This window comes from Hylobates moloch, unplaced genomic scaffold (assembly GCF_009828535.3).
Source record: "Hylobates moloch isolate HMO894 unplaced genomic scaffold, HMol_V3 SCAFFOLD_1, whole genome shotgun sequence".
Taxonomy (NCBI): Eukaryota; Metazoa; Chordata; class Mammalia; order Primates; family Hylobatidae; genus Hylobates; species Hylobates moloch.
Window position 1 is genome coordinate 85183089 of NW_026652276.1, and position 20108 is coordinate 85203196.

The following is a 20108-nucleotide window of genomic DNA, read 5'->3' on the forward strand; positions in this document are numbered from 1 at the left end:
TACTAACTTATTTAGGATAATTTTCCATGTGTTCTTCAGCAAACTGAATACTCTGTTACTACGTAAGTTTCCTTGTCTGTAAAATTAAGCAGAGGAAGTAGATTGTCCCAAAGATGTTTTTAACTATAATCATATTTTTTGATTTTGTGATCCTAGATAAACTTCAGTGTTTTCAGTGTGCATAGAAAGGTGATCAGAAGGCACAGCTGGGCAGAAAGACATAAAGTACAGAGTTCAAAGTAATTTGGGAGTCAAATTGGATCCTCTCTCTTCCTCTGAGCAAGCGTTTGAATGACTCAGGAAGAGCCTCCAACCTTCTCCCCTCCTTCTACTTTTTCTTCTTTCTCTTCTTCTTTGTCCTCTTGTTTTCCTCTTTGTCCCCCTTATGCTCCTCTATTTTCTTCATTCTTTTTTTTTTTTTTTTTGGCAGGATCTCGCTCTGTCACCCAGGCTGGAGTGCAGTGGCATAATCACAGCTATCTGCAGCCTCAACCCTTGGGCTCAAGCAATCCTCCCACCTCAGCCTCCTGAGTAGCTGGGACTAAAGGCACATGCCACCATACCTGGCTAATTTTTAATATTGTGTAGAGATGGGGTCTCAGTATGTTGCCCTGGCTGGTCTTGAACTCCTGGAGGCAAGTGATCCTCCTGTCTCAGCCTCCCAAAGTGCTGGGATTACAGGTGTGAGCCACTGTGCCCAGTCAATGCAATGGATTTTTACTGGTTTGATATACGTATTTTATTTTCAATGAAAGTCCAGTTACCATGATTAAGCTTATATTCTATCTCCTTTGCTACCCCATCCCACATAACTAGGCACCAAAGTTGTCTTAGATTTATTTGATTTCAAAGAACAGGAAAAAGGAAATCAGTAGTTCATTTAGTGATGTTTTCCCTTGGACATTTTCCATGTACCTGAAGAATGATTTTTCCACGTATGTGAAGAGTGATGACCTATTTTTTTGTTGTTGCTTTCCTATAATTATGTTTTAGTATTGATTTTTTTTTTGTCAGAGAAGATTTCAAGCAATTTGGAAAAGGTTTTAAAGTCATTCAGTCTTTAGAAAATTTGTCCTGTCAATACTATGAAATACATCTCTATATATTCATTTTTGAATTGATGGACAGATGACAGGCAGTAGGCAGCAGGATTCAGTATTAAACAATTCTTGTGTTAGGCTTCAGAAAGCTTAGCAATCTGATCTGTAGTACATGAAAATAAGCTGGAAAAGAGCAAAAACAGATATATGCATGAGAATTTGGCCAAGTCAGAAAATAGCAAACAAGTACTTTTATTAGAAATTTTTTTTTTTTAAAAGTAAAGCTAGAAAGTAGGAATGTTTGATACCATTATGAACAAATGAGCTAATTATTTTATGTTTTATTGAAAAGTTATCTGTTGCCTTATGCCATGTTGAAAATTTTAGAGATTAATTGAAAGGGAATAAGAATGATTAAAAGTTTGGAAGGCTGAATTTATGAGGAAAAATTTTAAAAAGGCAAAGTTCTAATCATGATCTTCCAGTAAAAGGTAGTGTGGTTCAGTGGGAAGGGCAACAGTTTGGGAAACAGAAGGTCAGTGCCTGACCGCAGCTACTCCCAATGACCCCCTGTGTCAAATTGTCCATATTTGTCAAATGAGGGCACTGTATTGCATGATATTTTAAAAGTCCTCCCAGCTCAAACTTTATAATGGCCTTTTATCTACCAAGGATATAAAACAAAAAGAAATATGCAGAGTGTATTGAGTTAGCCTTGTTAAGAAAGAAAAAAAAAGATACAGCATTTTTAAAGCTGGGGATGAAACAGTCATAGAATTTAGGAAATTTTATTCCATTTATAATCTTGGCATTTGGGTTCAGTGCTTATCTTCTTTTCTTTCTGTTTGCAAAGCCCATTGTGTCTTGCTTATTCTTGGCAGTGTTCAAACACAAGCTCTAGGAAAGAAAAAAAAGAATAAAAATAGAAAAATTAATGCAAGTACAATTTCTTCTGGGGAGTCCACTGGTTTCCTCTCAGCTTGCCCTACTTTTTCTCAAACCTGGCTTGCATACCAATGTGTTGTGTTTCTTTGCAAATCTTGTTAGAGTTTTTGCACAACAACAACAAAAGTTTAAAAAAAGAATGAGAATTACAAAACTAAATAAAACTGACGGGCTACCAGTACTTAAAAGCAGAATAAGAGCGAATTCCCCTCTGCACCCAAGTCCTTCAGGAACTCATGGAAATAAGTAAATAATTAACTTCTTTCACTTGAAGTATGACGAAGAGGGCCTCTGGGTTTGTTGAGCAAGCACTAGATGATCTTCAGCGTCCTATGTGGTCCAAAGTTTCCATAACATGATTTCTGCCCTCAGGGAAATCACATTTCAAAAGTGGGGAAAAGGGAAGTTTAGACTAAGCTAGCGTGGCTCATTTGAAAAATGACAAAAGCTATTTTACCTCTGAGTGTGTCTCTAAACACCTCTGGCATTCCATACAAATACAATTATTTTCTCCCCTGGGGAGTTCACTGGTTTAGGTGGGTTTTTGTTTTCTAGTTGCTTGGGAGACTGAGTCATGTTTCAAAACCTAAACCATTAAGCAAAGAATAGCAAGCCATAAGCAAGGGACACAGTGTAGAGTGAAAAATCTATAATGGTCTATGCACTTATGAACTATTTAGTATTTAAGAGAAGTTTTACTTTTTGAAAAATTCAAAGGTGTAAGTATAATATTATCAGTTTTCAGTAGGTGGAAAACAAATCAAAGTTAATTGCAATGAACACTTGTTGATCCTAGAATCCTTGCACTTTAGAAAGGATTTCAAAGGCATCTATTATAAAAAAAAATTCTCCTCTAAAATCCGGCTAATAAACTGACTTGCTAACCCAGGGAAAGAAGTGCATCAATACATTGGCAAAAAAAAAAAAAAATCACTCTGCTTGTTCTGGGTGTAAGGCTTTGGGTCTGTTTTCCAGGGTGAAGAGAGAAGGAAACATTCCCTGTATGGTTATGCATTTGTGTGTATTGTATACGGAATTTTTTGCGAGGCGTTATAAATCAGACAAAAGAGAAAACGCATTTTACCCAGAGATAGCAATTACTTAGGGGGATAAAATACAGCAGCATAAGAAAGACTAGGAACTATTAACAATCTGCTTATCACCGAACGAAAGTGTTGTCCTACACGCTGATTGTGGAGTTGAATATCATATCATAGATACAAGTGACAGATCCATACAATCTGGCTTTTCCTTCATTCAGTTTCTTAACTTGTGGCTAGAAGCCAGTGATATATTTTGCTGTCTTTGTTCCTCCCTCCACACGTGCTCTGGTGAGCAGCTGTTATGTTTTCCTTTCCTTGCTTAGCCATGATCAGTGTACTTTTTTGAGGTCCTAGTAAGAATTTTAATCAGTCCTGGCCAGTAATTACTGTCTCTTTCCAGATGTAAATCTCTTACGCATACTTCATTTTTATTCTTCTCCAGTGTTACGAAGAAGGGTGAAATTCTGTTACAGAGCTTATTGTACCATTAGCAGGAAGGGCATAAGTTGCTTCCCTCAGTCCTCCTGTAAAATGGGTGAGGGCGTCGTTTTCTGATACTGCTAATCTAAAACAGAGGTATTTTGGTGATTGCATATACTTTGGTTTTTCTCCTTCCCTGACCCCAAGAATGTTCAGTGTTTTATTATTTCCACATTGTGCAGATTCTACCTAGTTTAAAGAAGACAGATTTGTCAGGAACAATAGCTGTTGTATCTCTCAACGCATTCTCAACATGCCCAGCATACAGCTACAAAACTCTTGAGTGTTTCACCCAGTGAGGGTATGAAATAGTTTAGAATAAGATTTTTAATTTTGGCCATTTTTATCAGCTTTGACTTTCTCCATATTATCTCAGAAACCATTATGTGACATTCAATCAACTGAATTATCTGCTCCAAATATTTTATTTATTTGACTTATATTTATGCAATTTTTACATATCATAGATATATGTAAAATGAGGTTCTTGTCCTAATAGGAGGATGCCTTGCAAACAAATAACTGCGATATATGCTGATGTGTCAAGAGCTATGTGAGTAGGGCAAAAACTAAATCTTATAGGAGTCCAGGAGTGGTAACGAGACATTTCTGGTTGCTTCCATCAGGGAATACTTCAAAGACGAGGTGGCATTTAAACTCAGCTCCTAAGTGAAAAAAATTTTAACAAAGATGGGGTGGAGTATATATTGGTCAAAGGATCCAAAATTTCAGTTACACAGGAGGAATAAGTTCAATAGACCTATTGTACAACATAGTGACTATAGTTAATGGCAATGCATTATATACTTGAAAACTGTCAAAATGGTAGATATTAAGTATTCTCACCACAGAATAGTGTGTGTGATAATGCATGTTCGTTTGATTTAGCTATTCCACAATGTATATATATTTTAAAACATCATGCTGTACACCATACATATATACAATTTTTATCTGTCAATTTAAAAAATCAAAAACAAGGGGGTAAAAAATAGAAATGGGGAGAATGGGGAGGGGGTTTTAGAAAGAGAGCTGTTTAAACAAAGATACAGAGATATGATAATGCTAGATGAATTGTCAGGAGGAAGGCTGTCATATCTTGGAGCAGGAAGCCAATATATTTAGACTAAAAGCTAAGACTGGAAAATTAGGTACAGATTAGATTGTAGACGATTTTGAATGCAAGGCTAAGAAGTTTAAATCTAAATCAACAGTTATGGGAACTTGGCACTATTAGATAGGAATAGTTTGGTTGGGAAGACCGTATATGGGAGACCAGTTGCCATCTCTTGTGTTGTGTTGAGGACTGAACTTCAGGCCTCGACTAGGAAGCTGCTGGGGATCACGGAAAAGAAGAGACAGATATCAGACATTCCAGAGGCAGAAGTAACAAAATGGGAAGTCTAACTGAATAGGAAAAGAGAAGTCCGAGACAAATGAGATGGGAGCTGTGTTCCCTACAGGATTGTCCTGGTGAGTCTTGTTCTTTCTCTGTTTCAATGTGTGCATATCTTGGAGCATGGAGTGGGCTGTGCAAAGTACATTCTTCATTCTGAGTGCTCATCTTCTCCAACTTTACATTTCTGAAATTAGGATACGTCTTACCATCTATGGATATGTTTAATATGGAAATTTTTCTTGAAAGGCAGTTAGTAAATCAACAGTGCATATTTTAATTAATGGTACCTTATCATCAAATAAATAAAGTGTACATTATTGCTGTGTTTGGGTTTTGCTTTCAAACCAAAGTTATTGTTTTGGGTTTTGTTTTTCAGACAAAATTATTCTGTAGTCTTGCAATTAAGCCAAACAGCCTAGAATGCATAAATTACATTTAAATATTAAAAACACAGTAAATATTATCCAACAAACACCTACATTGCCCAAAGTAAAGAATCACTGTAAAAATAAGTCAACTGGCAGAGCTTTGGGCAGATTATGAATGTATTCATCAAATGTTTACTGATTAGCTCTTATGAAAAAGCCACTCTTTTAGGTGCTAGAGGGACACAAAATAAATGAGAAAAGAATTCTGTCTTGGAGGTGGGGCTCCCAAGAAGAAAAGACAGGTATACATAATTTTAACAAGGCAACATGTGATTTATCATAAGAGAGATCCCCAAATTGTGCTTTGGATTATTTGAAGAGGGGATGCTCACGTTTGCTTGGGAGTATCAGACGAGACTTCAGGGAAGATGTGGCATTTAAGTTGGGCTAGGAGAGTGGGGAGAATTTCTGTAGCTAGAGGTCAGAACCTGGAAAGGACCGTGTGTGTTCAGGGAACACAGCAGTCTAGAGTAGTTGGAGTGCAAACCATAAGCAATAACAGTGATAACTGTAGGAAGCATTTGCTGAGCAATTACTATGTACCAGGCACTGTTGTGTTTTACTTTGTGATGTGCAGTGTTATTGGTCCCATTTTACAGATGAAGACACAGAAGCACAGTTAAATAACTTGTGCAAGGGGCTAAGAGCCCAAGCATCACCAGTAGGCTTTACTTCTTTCGTAAGCAGGATGCATGTAAGAGCACGCACACAGTGATGTTCAGCTATGAAAGAATGCTGAACACAGGTCAGGGGAGGTGTTGCAAACTTATGTTAAAGAGTTTGGAGTTTATTCTATAGCCGAAGTGACAGTATTATCTAGATTTGGAACACTATGTCACTATCATCATGGTGTGTACAGTAGAACTGAACCATAATGGTCTTTAGTAATATGGTACGAGGGAAGTGTAGAATTGAACCATAATGGTCTTCAGCAATATAGTACCAGGGAAGTGTAAATTGTGTGTCAAATTCTAGCATCTTTCAGGGGACATTTAAACTCCTAAATTTTCATAAGACTTTGCATTCTCAAAGATCTTTTCTATTGCCTATGTCATTTATTTTGATTCTCATAACGATGTGGCATTTCTTCCTGTATTGGTTATAAGGGGAAATGTACCCCAAACTGGCACTGATTTTCTCAAAGTTCTATGGCTGACAGGTGGTGAAGCCAGGGAAAGAAACAAGGTATCTGGAGCCTAGAAAATTGCTACTCTCTTCTGCTTAGTCCTTGGCACTTTCTTCTTTTTACTGGTTTTGTCTCAACAATCCCCCTTTTTACAATCAGAGGTGTAAATGAGCATGCATATGAGAACTGATAGATTTGCTTGACACTAGAAGTCAGTTCTCCTAAGCAGAAGACAGTATTCTTACCAAGCAAGAGAAGTGGACCATTCTCTGGCTGACATTAGCAGAAGCAGGAGGTCAGGTGTTTGCCCAGTAGCTTCTGTACATTTCCGTTGATGAGTAGGGAGCAGTCCTAGCTGGCTGGCTACCTCTGGAAACTCAGTGTCTGGCTAACACGGTGAAACCTCAAAATTTATTTTATTACAGTTCCAAAGGTTAGAAGTTAGAAATGGAGGTGTCACCAGGGCATGCTCCCTCTGAGACTCTGCACAGAAGCCTTGTTTCCCTCTTCTCTGCTTCTTGTGGTGGCTGTCAATTCTTGGTGCTTTTTGACTTGCAGCTACAAAGTTTACAATCCCAAATCTGCCTCTCTCGTCACATGGGGTTCTTCCTGTGTGTCCATCTTCACATGGCATTTTAATTTTCTTATAGGACACCAGTCATATTGGATAGGGCCCACCCTAATGACTTCACCTTAAAAAGACCCCATTTCTAAATGAGGTTACTCTTACAGGTACCAAGGGTAAGGATGTCAATATATCTTTTTAGGGGGACACAATTCAGTCCATAAAAGATAGAACCAATAATTGACAATCTTCCTTTTATTAAGGTTAGCTATATACTTGTCATATCACTTTCTCAAGATTGTAAACTTCTTAGGCATATGAGCTGAGCTCTAATAGAAGAAATACTTTGATTCTCTTTGGTAAATCCATAGTATTGTTAGAATTATTGTTTTAATTGTAATCACACAAAACTTTTTTTGTCAGTCTCTATCTTCCCTACTTGATTTCTTTCCCCATGAGGGCAGGGATCTGGCTCATTTTTACATTCTCACAGGGTTAGCACAATTAACAGGAGACAGTATTGCAGAGCGGCTAACCTTGTCATGTTTGGAAAATGATGATATGGTTTCTAATTCTGGCTGTTCTGGGTCTTAGCTGTTAACCTTAGGCAAGTGTGTTGGCTTCAGAATCCTCATCTGAAAAGAATGATAAATATCATACTCTTCTTATGGTTTGTATGAAATTAGACACATTTTGCATATTGCCTGTTATTATAATTATAAACTCAGTAAGTGCTTGCAGAATTGAATTCAAGGAGACCAAGCAGTCTAGTCATAGTTCTGCCATTAAATTACTCGATTTATTTGGGCAAGATTGCCATCTTTTCTGAGCCTTAGTTTGTTTACATGCAAACTAAGGGAGTAGATGAGATGACTCTAAGATCCCTTCCAGTCTGTAAATTCAGCTATTGTCTTCTTAGGACTTCAATAATACAGATACACACATACATATACACATACGTATATACATATATATATACACATACATATACATAAATAAATAAATAAATATTTGACATATATATATGCAGTCAGTCCTCTGTATCCATGGGTTCCACATCTGTGAATTCAATCAACAATGGATTGAAAATATTAGAAAATAAAAATGGATGGTTGTAGCTGTATTGAACATGTACAGACTTTATTTTCTTGTTATTACGTCCTAAACAATACAACTATTTAATAGCATTTACATTGTATTAGGTATTATGAGTAATCTAGAGAGGATCTGAAGTATATGGGAGGATATGCATAGATTATATGCAAGTACTACATTATTTTTTATAAGGCAATTGAGCATGTGTGGATTTTGGTATCTGCAGGGATCTTGGAACCAATCCCCCACAGATATCGAGGGATGACTGGAGATATACAGATGGAGAGAGAGAGAGAGAGAGAAAGAGAAATATATATATATATTTGATATATATAGCAAACCAATATATACTGGATTTTATTCTTTACTGAGGAGTCTAACAAATAGTATGGAATTATTAGAGGGTTATATTGTTATTGGTTTATCCCCTGTGCTTACTACCCTGAACTGTATATATTTGACTTACGTCAATTAAATAAAATTTGAGAAACATTTATGGCTGCCTATTGTAAGTCAGGCTCTGTGCTAGGTTATGGACACCCAAAAATGACTGGTATACTATTCCCTGTGTTACATTTGAATCTCAAAACAATTGAGATTTCATATCATTTTTTTACAAATTGTAAACAGACAGGAAAAGAAATAAAATAGAGGATTCTGGTTTTCTAAGAAGTTACCTTATTGCTCTTCTGTAGTTCCTTCTGCTACACACACACACACACACACACACACACACACAACTTTCTAGACTCTGAAAACAAAAGTGGAGAAGTTAAGGAACATTCCAATTGTTGCTTCCTGCTGGCCTTTCTCTGCTGATCCACTTAACCATTCTCAAAGACAAGTCCCCTATAGGTGGCAGAGCTAATCCAGGCAGCTCCAGATGGTAAGCAGAGTGGAGGAGTGTCTATTTGGAGAACACTAAGGTGAAAGTTCTCCCTAGAGCTCGTCCATCCACATCTGGATGTGGCTTATCACCTTTATTCAATGGGTTGAGTTGGGACCTCCCTAGTCGGTAATATTTGAACTGGGATTTGGAGACAGAGATAGAGAGAAGACAAATGAAACAGGCCAAAGGAAACAGTGTTTTGAGCAGAAGAAGCAGTGAGTGCAAAGGCCCTCAGGAGGAACTGCTTCCTGCTGGAGGAACAGAAGGAAGGCCAGTGTGACCAGGGTGATATGAAGTTGTAGGATCTGCTAGAACATGCAGGACCTTGAAGGATAGGGTAAGGAGTCTGGATTTTATTCGAAGCCCTGGGGAAAATCACCTAGATTTTGTGCGAGTGTTTTGTTGTTCCAAGTATTACACAAAATTCCAGTCCCCAAACAGGTTTCTTGCTTTCTAAGAAGTTACTTTGTACAGCCCTGAAGCCCTTGCCGATTCTGTGGGGCTGCCCGCCCACGCCCATTGGGCAAGAGTTAAGATTAAATAAAAGCCAAGCCCTGAGTGTGACGCAGGATGCTAAGTAAGGGAAGAGGAAGGAACTCTGTCACTTGTTTACCTTGAATTTTGATAAAAGATTTGGATTTCGAAATGGAACTGTGTGTGTGGCAGAGAAGGGTAGGGGTAATAAGTGAATTAGACACTAGAAAACTGCCACTTTAGAAACAGTGGATTTCAAAAGAACACACCAATGCCCTTTACCATCATAAAAATTAATGGCTCCTCTCTGCTACTACATTATTTTGTGGAGACTTCGGTAGGTCTTTTTGAGGAGGAAAAAAAAAGATAAAGAAATATGAAAGAATTGCCTAAAAGAATGAAAAGAAAATCACATTAAGCAAAATAAAATCTTAGCCTGTAAACCAACACAAAACAGCCAATGGATAAACCAGTAATTCTCATTGGTAAGCATAAACAGAAGTATGAGGACCTTTAAAACCATAAGACATTATGAACTAAATGTGATTTGCTTTTTAAAATTCTTTGTGAATTGTTGATATTTTTAAAGTTGACCAAATAATATATGAATGCGTACTTACTATAAAAGATTCAAGCCATATATGGCATACACTTTGAACTTTCCTACCCATCTTCTCCCACAACGGTTCAAGAAGTAACTACTATTCTATTAACAGGCTGGTATATATCTTTCTAGTCTTTTTTTTATGTCTATACATGTTAGTGTACATATATGTATGTGAACTTTAAGAAAAAAGTATAAATGGGATCACACCATACCTATTATTCTACCGTTTTCACCACTTTGTCTTAAAAATTTTTATCAGCATATGAATGTTTATTGTATACTTTTCAATAGGTGCAAAGTATTCCATTGAATTAAATTACCATAAATTATTTAACCAGTTCCCTATTAATGTAAATTTAAAACTCTGGTTTTTTGCAATCACAAACAATGCCACAAGAATCATTCTTGAATTGTTTTTTGCACGTATGGAAGTATTTCCATAGGGTCAATTCTCTCTATTTTTTTTTTTTCTTGAGACAGGGTCTTGCTCCATCACCCAGGCTGGAGTGCAGTGGCTCCACCATGGCTCACTGCAACCTCTGCCTCCTGGGTTCAAGCCATTCTCCTGCCTCAGCCTCCTGAGTAGCTGGGATTACAGGCACCTGCCACCATGCCTGGCTAATTTTTGTATTTTTAGTGGAAATGGGGTTTCACCATGTTGGCAAAGCTGGTCTTGAACTCGTGACCTCAGGTGATCCACCCAACTCGGCCTCCCAAAGTGCTGGGATTACAGGCGTGAGGCCCTGCACCCTGCCCTAAGGGTCAGTTCTTAAAAGAAGATTCACTACCATTAACTGTCAAAAGAGCAACACATTTCATGTTGCACATTTAAAATTTTGATACTGTCAAATTACCCCAGTGTTGTTATGTCTTTATTGATTTGTATTCCTACCAAAAGTGTTTAAGTGCTCACTTACTTGCAATTTTGCCAATACTGGATTTCACTAACCTTTATTATTTTTGTTTATTTGGTGGGCAAAAAGTAGTATCTATTTTAGTTTTTGCTTTCTTGATTACTAACTAGGGTGAGTTCCTTTAATAAATCTATCGACAATTTGTATTTCACCTGTAAATTAGCTGTTCCTAGCCTTTGGTATTTAAAAATACTTTGTTGAGAAGTATAATTTTAAGAACTCTATTACAACCATTAAGCAATTGTCTGTCACAAATAATTTCTTGCTATCTTTCACTTAGCTTTCACCTATGAACATTATAGCTTTCATTGAACACAAGTTTTTCATCTTTACATTGCTAACGCTTTCTGGGCTCTTATATATTGTTAGGAAAAGCATTCCCAACCCAATTATGTTAAATATTCTATATTTTCTGCTATGCTTTTATAGATTTTAAATTATTTTTACCTTTCTAACTCCTTAAGCTGCCTGGAAATTACTATTATATTATCATAAAAAGCTAAGATTTAATTTTTTTCAAATGGGTTCCAGTCTTATTTATTGGAAGATATATTCTTTTCCTAATACATTGAAATAACTTCATGGAAATATAAATTTCTACATATGCATGTGTATGTTTGGGGAGTCTCTATTCTTTGATAATATTGTATTTATAGACATTCTTTTTACTGACCTTTCCTGTTTGACAATACAGTTCTAACCCATATAATATTAAAGATAGATTTCCCAATGCCCATCCTTACCTCCGTCTCTTACCTCTTTTATTTTCAGATTTTTGTTGGCTAGTCTTGTGCACTTTCTCTTTCAGATGAGTGTAAGAATGTGTGTCAAATTTTATAAACAAACAAGCAAGCAAACACACAAAACCTATAGAGATTTTGACTTGCGGTGAACTATTTTAGAACATTTGGGGATAATAAACGTCTTTATAAGATGGGCTCCTCTCATATGAGAACATGGCATGCCTTTCCTTAGTCTGGACTCTAGAATTTTTTTCATAACATCTTAAGAATGCTTCCTAAGTTCATTTCTGTTTTATGACTTTTTGGCTATTTTGATGTGTCTTTCTCCCATTCTTATAAGTTCTTTTGTAATAAGATAATATTATAATATAATATATTAACAAATATATAACATAACTGCTATTGTATAAGAAGCTTGTTTCTTTATATTTGTATGTTGTCTTTTGAATGCTATACTTCAGAAAAATTCTTACCAGGTTTTTGTTCTTCATGAATTGTCCTGGATAATCTAGTTGTGAAGCCATATAATCAACAAACTTGACAGTTTCATTGTGTTTCTTTATAAATTCTATATCTTTTGTTTGTGATATACTGTAAAATTGTGAAGAGTGACGATGGTTATGGTCATCGTGGTCTGCCTTCTTACAAAAATGAAACATAATTTACGTTTCAATATTGAGGTTAATGTTGGGTGGGTATTTCTGGTAGATACTCTTCATTATGTTAAGGTATTTTTCCTTCTAACCCCAGCTTACTTGGAATTTTTAAAAGCAAAAATCAACCTTAATAGCTTCGACATCTATTACATTGAATTTAATTTCTTTTTAATGCAGAAATTTAGTGGTTTTATTTTATTGCCTAAGGTCATGCTCTTTGCCTCAAATAGATTTGAATGAACTGATTTCAATAAATTATTCCTGCTGGGTGCAGTGGCTCACACCTGTAATCCCAGCACTTTGGGAGGCCGAGGCGGATGGATTACAAGGTCAGGAGATCAAGACCATTCTGGCTAACACTGTGAAACCCCGTCTCTACTAAAAATACAAAAAAATTAGCCAGGCGTGGTGGCGGGCACCTGTAGTTGCAGCTACTCGGGAGGCTGAGGCAGGAGAATGGCGTGAACCTGGGAGGCGGAGCTTGCAGTGAGCCGAGATCACACCACTGCCCTCCAGCCTGGGTGACAGAGCAAGACTCCATCTCAAATAAATAAATAAATAAAATAAAATAAATTATTCCTATATTCAAATAGAAACAGCCCTCTTCACTGAAGCCAATTTCTATTGGGTGTGGCTAATATAATTCATTTATTTCATGATTGTTATGGCAGCAAGATAAAGATATATATGCATCAGGTTAAAAATAAAACTAAATGAAAATCATCTATCCATCTCTCTATATAGACAGGTAGATCTCTATATGCCTCTATATCTTGATCTCGATGTTTATACTTGATTGGACATATTCTTAAATGTTTTATTAATCAAGTAACTTTAAAATAAAAATAGCTACTTTTTAAAAAATACAATAGTCCTCAAAGAAGGAAAATATTCCTGGTAATAAGTGGTCAACCAATTATATATTTGTCTTAAAGCTTGAATCTTTCTTGGAAAGGCATCTTCATATTATAGAACAATTCCCTTAGTACAAAAATGTTCCAGAATTAGGGTTCCTTTAACTGTTGGTTATCCTGGTTTCGTTTGTGTTTCTTTTTAAAGGGATTTTTACTGTTAGGGCTTTATCTCTCCAAAAAGGTGATAGTCAGTAGAAATTGGGGAACTCATTAGACGGCTGACACTTTTTTTTTTTTTTAACAGAGGGATTCAATAGTCTACTGTTCTTCACACTCTATGTGAAGAGTCTTTTCTGTTTTCTATAAGCCTGTATTTTCATTCAGTTTTATTTTTTAACACGATTAAATCATGTGGTATGAATGGGAACACAATATAAAGCAAAGCAATTACAACTACAATGGTTGATGTCAGGGCTGAAAGTCTCAGAATCCCCCTCTCATGCCTTTTTATTTTTCTTCTTCTTCCCTTATTTCCAAGGACATTCAAAGGATCTCCTTACATTTTCATGAGTACAGTTTTAAAATCATTGCACAGACTGCCTCTTAAGACTCAAACAACCCGCATTCACAGAGCATTTTGTATAGATATATGGATAAGTCCACAGGAGAAGCTGCCTTTTAAAACTTATGCACATACATCCTGACTGCTTCCAAGTGGCCCCAATACTACTGTGTACCTTCAGCATGGACCCTTCAACATGGAGCCATCTCTGCCATATGCCCAACATGCTCAAAGTACTCCCCCTAAACCTGACATAGATAAAGTAGCAAATGGAATATCTAAAAATGCAGTTAATGATGTTTCTACGTGATAAGTGCACCAAACGAATGTGTCTACTTTTACATCTAAAAGAATGTTGAAATTATCTCACTGAGTTATTTCATGAAACACTGATCTAGATAATCTATTTAAAGCCCCAATTGAATTTAGTGGTTTAATCCCTTGAATGGTATTGCAATCTACCCCTAGCTTCATGATTTGATTGAATTAAACTTGAATAAATCAGAAAATTGTTTCCTTGCACTTGCATTAAAAATATAATAGATTTGATGTATTGCCAGCTATTATTTATATTAGGTTTAAAGTTTTTCTTTGTGCTGTTTTAAATATGCATGTCACAACTCTAAGCCAATATTTGGCTTATATCACACTAGGATTTCTAATATAGGGTCTTTATGACCTTTGTTTCTGTTATTTTCCTTTCCTGAACTGCCTATTTTTCAGGGCTTGTCCTAGTTACAGATTTTTAGTTTATCCTTTTCTGAAGAAGGCTATTACTCTCTGGGGAGTAGTGTTCATAATTCCAGTGATCCACACTGAGTTGGATGAGGACATCTGTCTACCCAGCTCCATCACTCAAATAAGGTGATACATAGGACAGAGCAGTTTTCACAGTTAGTGGATCCTCATATATGAGAGTAACTTTACTAAATTAAATTTACTTTATATAAATTCAAAAGCACAATATTCAAATATTGTCTATGTGACTTTAACACATCTCCTACATCATTCCAGAGACCCAGATAAAAACTTCCCTTCCAAATGAAGGCAAAAGGCCAAAATAAAACAAATTAGCAAACCAAACCACAACAAAACACAATCCTATCATGTTCCAGGAAGCCAGATAAAATCTTCTTGTGCAAATAAAGGCAAATGGCAAAAATAAAACAAACAAAAAACTCAACAACTATCTTAAGATCAGAAAGGCATAGAGGAAGTCTCATTTTTTAAGCAACCGGTTACTCTTCTTCCGTGTCTTACAATAATCCAGAAATTTCAGACATTGGCTCTGATGATGGTTTTCAAACACATCTTGATATTCGATGGTAAGGAATTCACATGTATTGTGTAGCCTTTAGACTTCTCCAGGGTGAGCAAGGGCATCCTTGCTGCACATAGAGGCACTTGGTAATGAATAGGGCTATTCATATAGAATTCATGTTATTTCCTTTTTTAGCTTTTCCTTTTGAAGTCTTGTTACTTAAAACAAAATTCAGTAGATATCGCTTACTTTATACCATGTGCTATTCATGGGCTATTCTGTCTATTTTTTCCTGCAAATTTTTGTTTTAGATATGTGAACACTAAGGTTTAGAGAGTGTATTAGTCAGTTCAAGCCACCATAACCAATGCCATAGCATAACAAATACCATAGACTGGGTGGCTTTAAGCAATAGAAATTTATTTTCTCACAGTTTTAGGTGCTGGGAAGTTCAAGATTGAGGTGCTGGCAGATTCAATTCCTGGTGAGGGCTCTCTTCCTGGCTTGCAGGAGGCTGCCTTCTTGCTGTGTCCTCATATGGTGGAGAGAGAGCCCTCTGCCACCTCTTCCTGTGAGGGCACTAATCTTATCAGATCTGAGCCTTACCCTTATGACTTCATTTAACCTTAAATGATTCATTAACTTCCTTATAGGCCCTATCTCTAAATACAGACACATTGAAGCTCAGGGCTTTAATGTATGAATTTTTGGGGGACACAACTTAGTCCATAGCCTTTAAAGCAGCAGAGCTAGGATTTGAATCTAAGTAGTGTGACACTGGAACCCTGTTGTCAACCCTCTTACAGCTGCCTAAGATTTTCATGGATGATTGTAAGGTTGGCTCAGTTTGTCTTGCAAACCTTTCCACCTTTCTTTCTCTGTTCCGTGCTTTAGGTATATTCCTGTCACCTGACTGTACCAAATCTCCATGTTGTAGGCCCTCAGTGTTCATCTCATTTGTACTAAAGATTAATTCCTTCCAAGGCTATTTGCATATTTATGAACAAAATGTTCCAAATAAGAGCTTTGCCCCACAGAACAAATATTAGCTTTTAGAGCATATGGCAGATGGGACGTATTTTTAAGAGACTCTGTCCTCATCTCTCAGATCACCCCTTAGTGAAAATTGTAGCACTTTGGAATATGAGCTTGTAGTACATACATTTCCTACCAAATTAATTTTTTTCCTTATTAATACCACAGAACACTATTGTTTAATTATTTTGTTTAATATCTACCTTTCTCTTTTTATTAACATTTATTGAATAATTTTTGTATGTAGGACGTATACATTTAAAGATAAAAGATGTTCCTTGCTTTCAAGGAAATTGGACATTGGCAGAGAAACAGATTTGTATACAATTAACTATTGCCCTAACTAGAATATATTAAGTCTCAAAAGAAGAATCTAAAAAAATGATATGACATTTCAGAGAATGAAATCAGATAATATAAAATAATTTTTATTTTATTTTATTTTATTTTATTTTATTTTGTGAACAGTGAGATACTCCTGAAATCTTTTGAGTACCTAGATAGCTTGATCCAATTCATTTCCAGAATCACCTCTCCAAAATAAACGGGAGGATGAAGGGGAAGAGAGTCTGGTCTATTATAATTTTCCTAAGGTGAATCCTAAAAGAAAAGAGACGTTCTAAGCAGTAGAACACCTTTGTAAGTCAAGGATTTGTGGTTTGGAAGTCACATTCCCCTTAAAAGATTACTGTTTCTCCACCCTTTATCACAAGGGACACTTTTGATCAGGATATTAGTGACTGGCATGACACAGGCACTGACAGAACAGGGAACTGACCAATAAAAATAGACTAGGTCAAAAATTTGTAATTAACAGATGTGACCATATTGATATGGGTTGGCTGGATGTCAGAGCTGCTTTTGACCCTTGTTTTGTATCCAGGGATCCCATTATTTGAAAAATTTTACTTGTTAACACATTTCATGAGTTAAGTAATAAGTAAATTATTTTCCATTTTCTTAATTGAATGATGATCTATGATTTACATCAGCTTAAGGTCAGTATAACAATGAATTGGTACAATTTTAGTAGTCATTTATAAAAATGAGTGAGTCAGTTGGCCTGAGTGGGTGGCCTTATATTAAGCAAGTGTATAATTTCCATTTGGCATTTTAAAATATTAAGAATAAATATTAAAAATATTTACCTAACTTTATCAAATTCCTAGGGTACAGTGGACTGCTGTCATCCATTAATAGTGTTGATTTAATTTATGTGCCTCTTAGCCTGAAAATGTTTTTAAAATCAATCTCTCTCTCTGTCTTCCTAACACACACACACACACACACACACACACACACACACCCCCCACATATACCTGTATACATATCTGTACATATCTATAAATATAGATTTTACGTGAATATCTTTATAATTGATGTATTCTTTAGTTGCCAAGGTATTTACCACTCCCTTTTGCCTTACATATTTATGTTACTCACCTGGCTTCTGAAAACATATGTGTTTTTAATTCCCGATTTAGACCATTATATGTTTTTTGTGATATCACTTTGTCCATGTCAAAATTCAATTCCAGTATAATGAGTCATGCTGTGATAGAGTTTTCAAAATCTATAATTGGCTTCAACTTTTGAAGCACTATTAATTCAGATTTTACTATTTATATTTGGCAATTTCTACTTGAGTTGAATTCATCTTCACTTCCAGTACACACACATTCCATTTTAGTTCAAAGATTTGCTAACTCTTTTAAATGCTAGTATTGATCTTCAGAGATTTTAAAAAGCACATTTGACTTTTCATGCCATATAAAACTTCTCTTTTTGACTTTTGTTTCGATTCTCCCTTTTACTTGCCTCCCCTACTCCTCCACTGAAACCAGTTCTCTCAAAACTACCTGCCCCCCAACCTCAGCCAAAGAAAAAAAAAAAAGCATCTGTGATCTTGAGTACTTGGTGATGGTGCCCTTGACCCATATGCACATGCGGGGACCAACAGGCAACGTTCTTGGTGCCACCTTGGTTTGCCTGTTACCTTCTGCCCACTCCTTTCCTCCCCGGGACCACTCGCTGATGCTGCCGCAAAGTCTGATCTAAGAAATGGCAATATTGTGCCCTAAATGTGCTGGCTTTCCCTTCCCATTGTACTTTGTAAAGATCATGGGTAATTTTAGTAAGGACAAAGTAGTAAAAGGACAACCAGAAGAATGCTGAATGGTCACAACCCCAGTGGCAGGTATAATGTCTTTTTGATGAACATTAATGATCTAGGGTATACTTCAGGGAAAGTACAGTATTACAAGGACTTCGAGAGAGAACATTATGACCAGCACCTGTAATTCTTGCCTATATTCACAAGAACTGAATGTCCTCATGTGCTGACTTCTGCACTGCATTGCTAATGTTAAGTAAGAGAATGGATGGGAAACAAATGGTAGCACTTGGGGACATTTTTCTTTCTTCTCTAAAGAAAAAAATGGCAAATGGTGGTGTGAATACAACTTGCCACAGAACATAAAAGCATAAGAGTTCCGGCTGTTTGAGGTGAAAAAATAAGCTGATTTTTCTTTAAATTGTAAAAATTAGCTCCAGGTTCTCTCTGGAGCTTAAAGAAAAAAAGCTTTGAGAAATGGGAGTGAATTGCAAGATAGGGTTTGTGTAACAAGTTCCTCAAACCACAGAGGTCACATGGGCTCTTTCTGCTTTGCTACTTTTGATTACTTGTCAGAGTTGTACTTTTAGCTTCCCCCATCCTGCAAGGCCACTCAACCATGTGCTAGCTGGAGTGATCTTTATTCACAATGTCTTTACAAAGGCTCCTGCAACACAGCAGCAATGGCAATTTGGCGGACTTCTGCGCTGGGCCAGCGTATAGCTCTTACTCCACACTCACAGGCAGCCTTACGATGGACGATAATAGAAGGATTCAAATGCTGGCAGACACGGTGGCTACTCTGCCTCGGGGACGAAAGCAGGTATGATTGCTGTTTTGTACCCTTTAGAGTGTTCACATTCTCTTGAGGGCAGAGTGATATGTTTGTCTGACTTCATACTAATAGTGGTATTTTAGAGGCTTTGGAATTACTGGCTGATTATTATGGGCGAAGGAGGTGAGATGCTGAGGGAGCTAGGTGAACCAGTCCAAAGATTTGAGACCACAATCAAACTTTTTTTTTCAGGGCAAAAATTAAGATTGTTTTTCTTATTTGAAGAAGTTCTCAGGTAAAATAAACATCATTAAGCATAAAAAGCTTGAAGATGGTTTATATAGATACAACCAGTATGAGAATTAATTATCTTTTCCCCATTGTGTCTCCATTGATTCTTTCCCTTCCATCCTTACTTGCAGCCCTTGACGGTCATTTCAGTTCATAATCAAATAAGAAGTACTTTTTCTGAGGACAAATTTTGTTGACTAATTATCTTCAGCTCTAGGGTGTTGGCACATACCTCGGGCTATTGGAAAGTAAGATTTTTTTTTTTTTTTGATAGATGAGTGCCAGATAGAATATCAGCTCACCACTTAGTGTCTGTGGGATCTTGAGCAAGCCACTTGCCTCTCTAAGCTTCAGTTTCATTTTTTCTAAAATGGAGTTAATAATAGAACCACCCTTATTGGGTTCTTATGTTGGTTAAATAAGGAACTGTGCAGTGCCTAACAGTGACTGGCATTCAGTGTGTGCTTATTAAATGCTAGATTATGCCATTTTAATATTTTTATTGCAAAGTTTGTCTCTAGGGATGAAAACGCATTTGGAAAAATCTATGTCTAACTGAATTTATTTTGATTTTTTCATTCTTCAATTTCTAACATGTAAAAAAAATTTTTTTTTAACCATAATACCTCTTCAGGATTTTTTTTAAACAACTTGCTCTAAATCCCCAGGTACATATTTGAATTTCGATGTAGCATTTCTACAGAAAATATTTAGAATTGCCATAAAGCAAGAATTTTTGTGCTTAAGTCTTGCATGTACAATCATGTGCTTCTCTTAAGCCTTCTAAATTCAGGATTAGAGAGGTATGGCATA

The 20108-nt window shown here is 36.4% G+C and overlaps 1 protein-coding gene across 3 annotated transcripts in view; it reads left to right on the plus strand.

Moving 5' to 3' along the window:
- Positions 1-20108, plus strand: part of CYTIP (cytohesin 1 interacting protein) — a 78350-nt gene that overhangs the window by 29830 nt on the left and 28412 nt on the right. Inside the window, exon 1 of one of the 3 annotated variants that reach the window (XM_032755664.2) lies at positions 18807-19052. The exons of 1 other annotated variant lie outside the window; for it this stretch is intronic. In XM_032755664.2, coding sequence (XP_032611555.1) covers positions 18879-19052 — 174 coding nt within the window. In that variant the 5' untranslated portion in view covers positions 18807-18878. Of the gene's footprint in view, positions 1-18806; positions 19053-20108 lie in introns of those variants that run through there. One more of the 3 variants, XM_058441850.1, reaches the window with a different exon arrangement.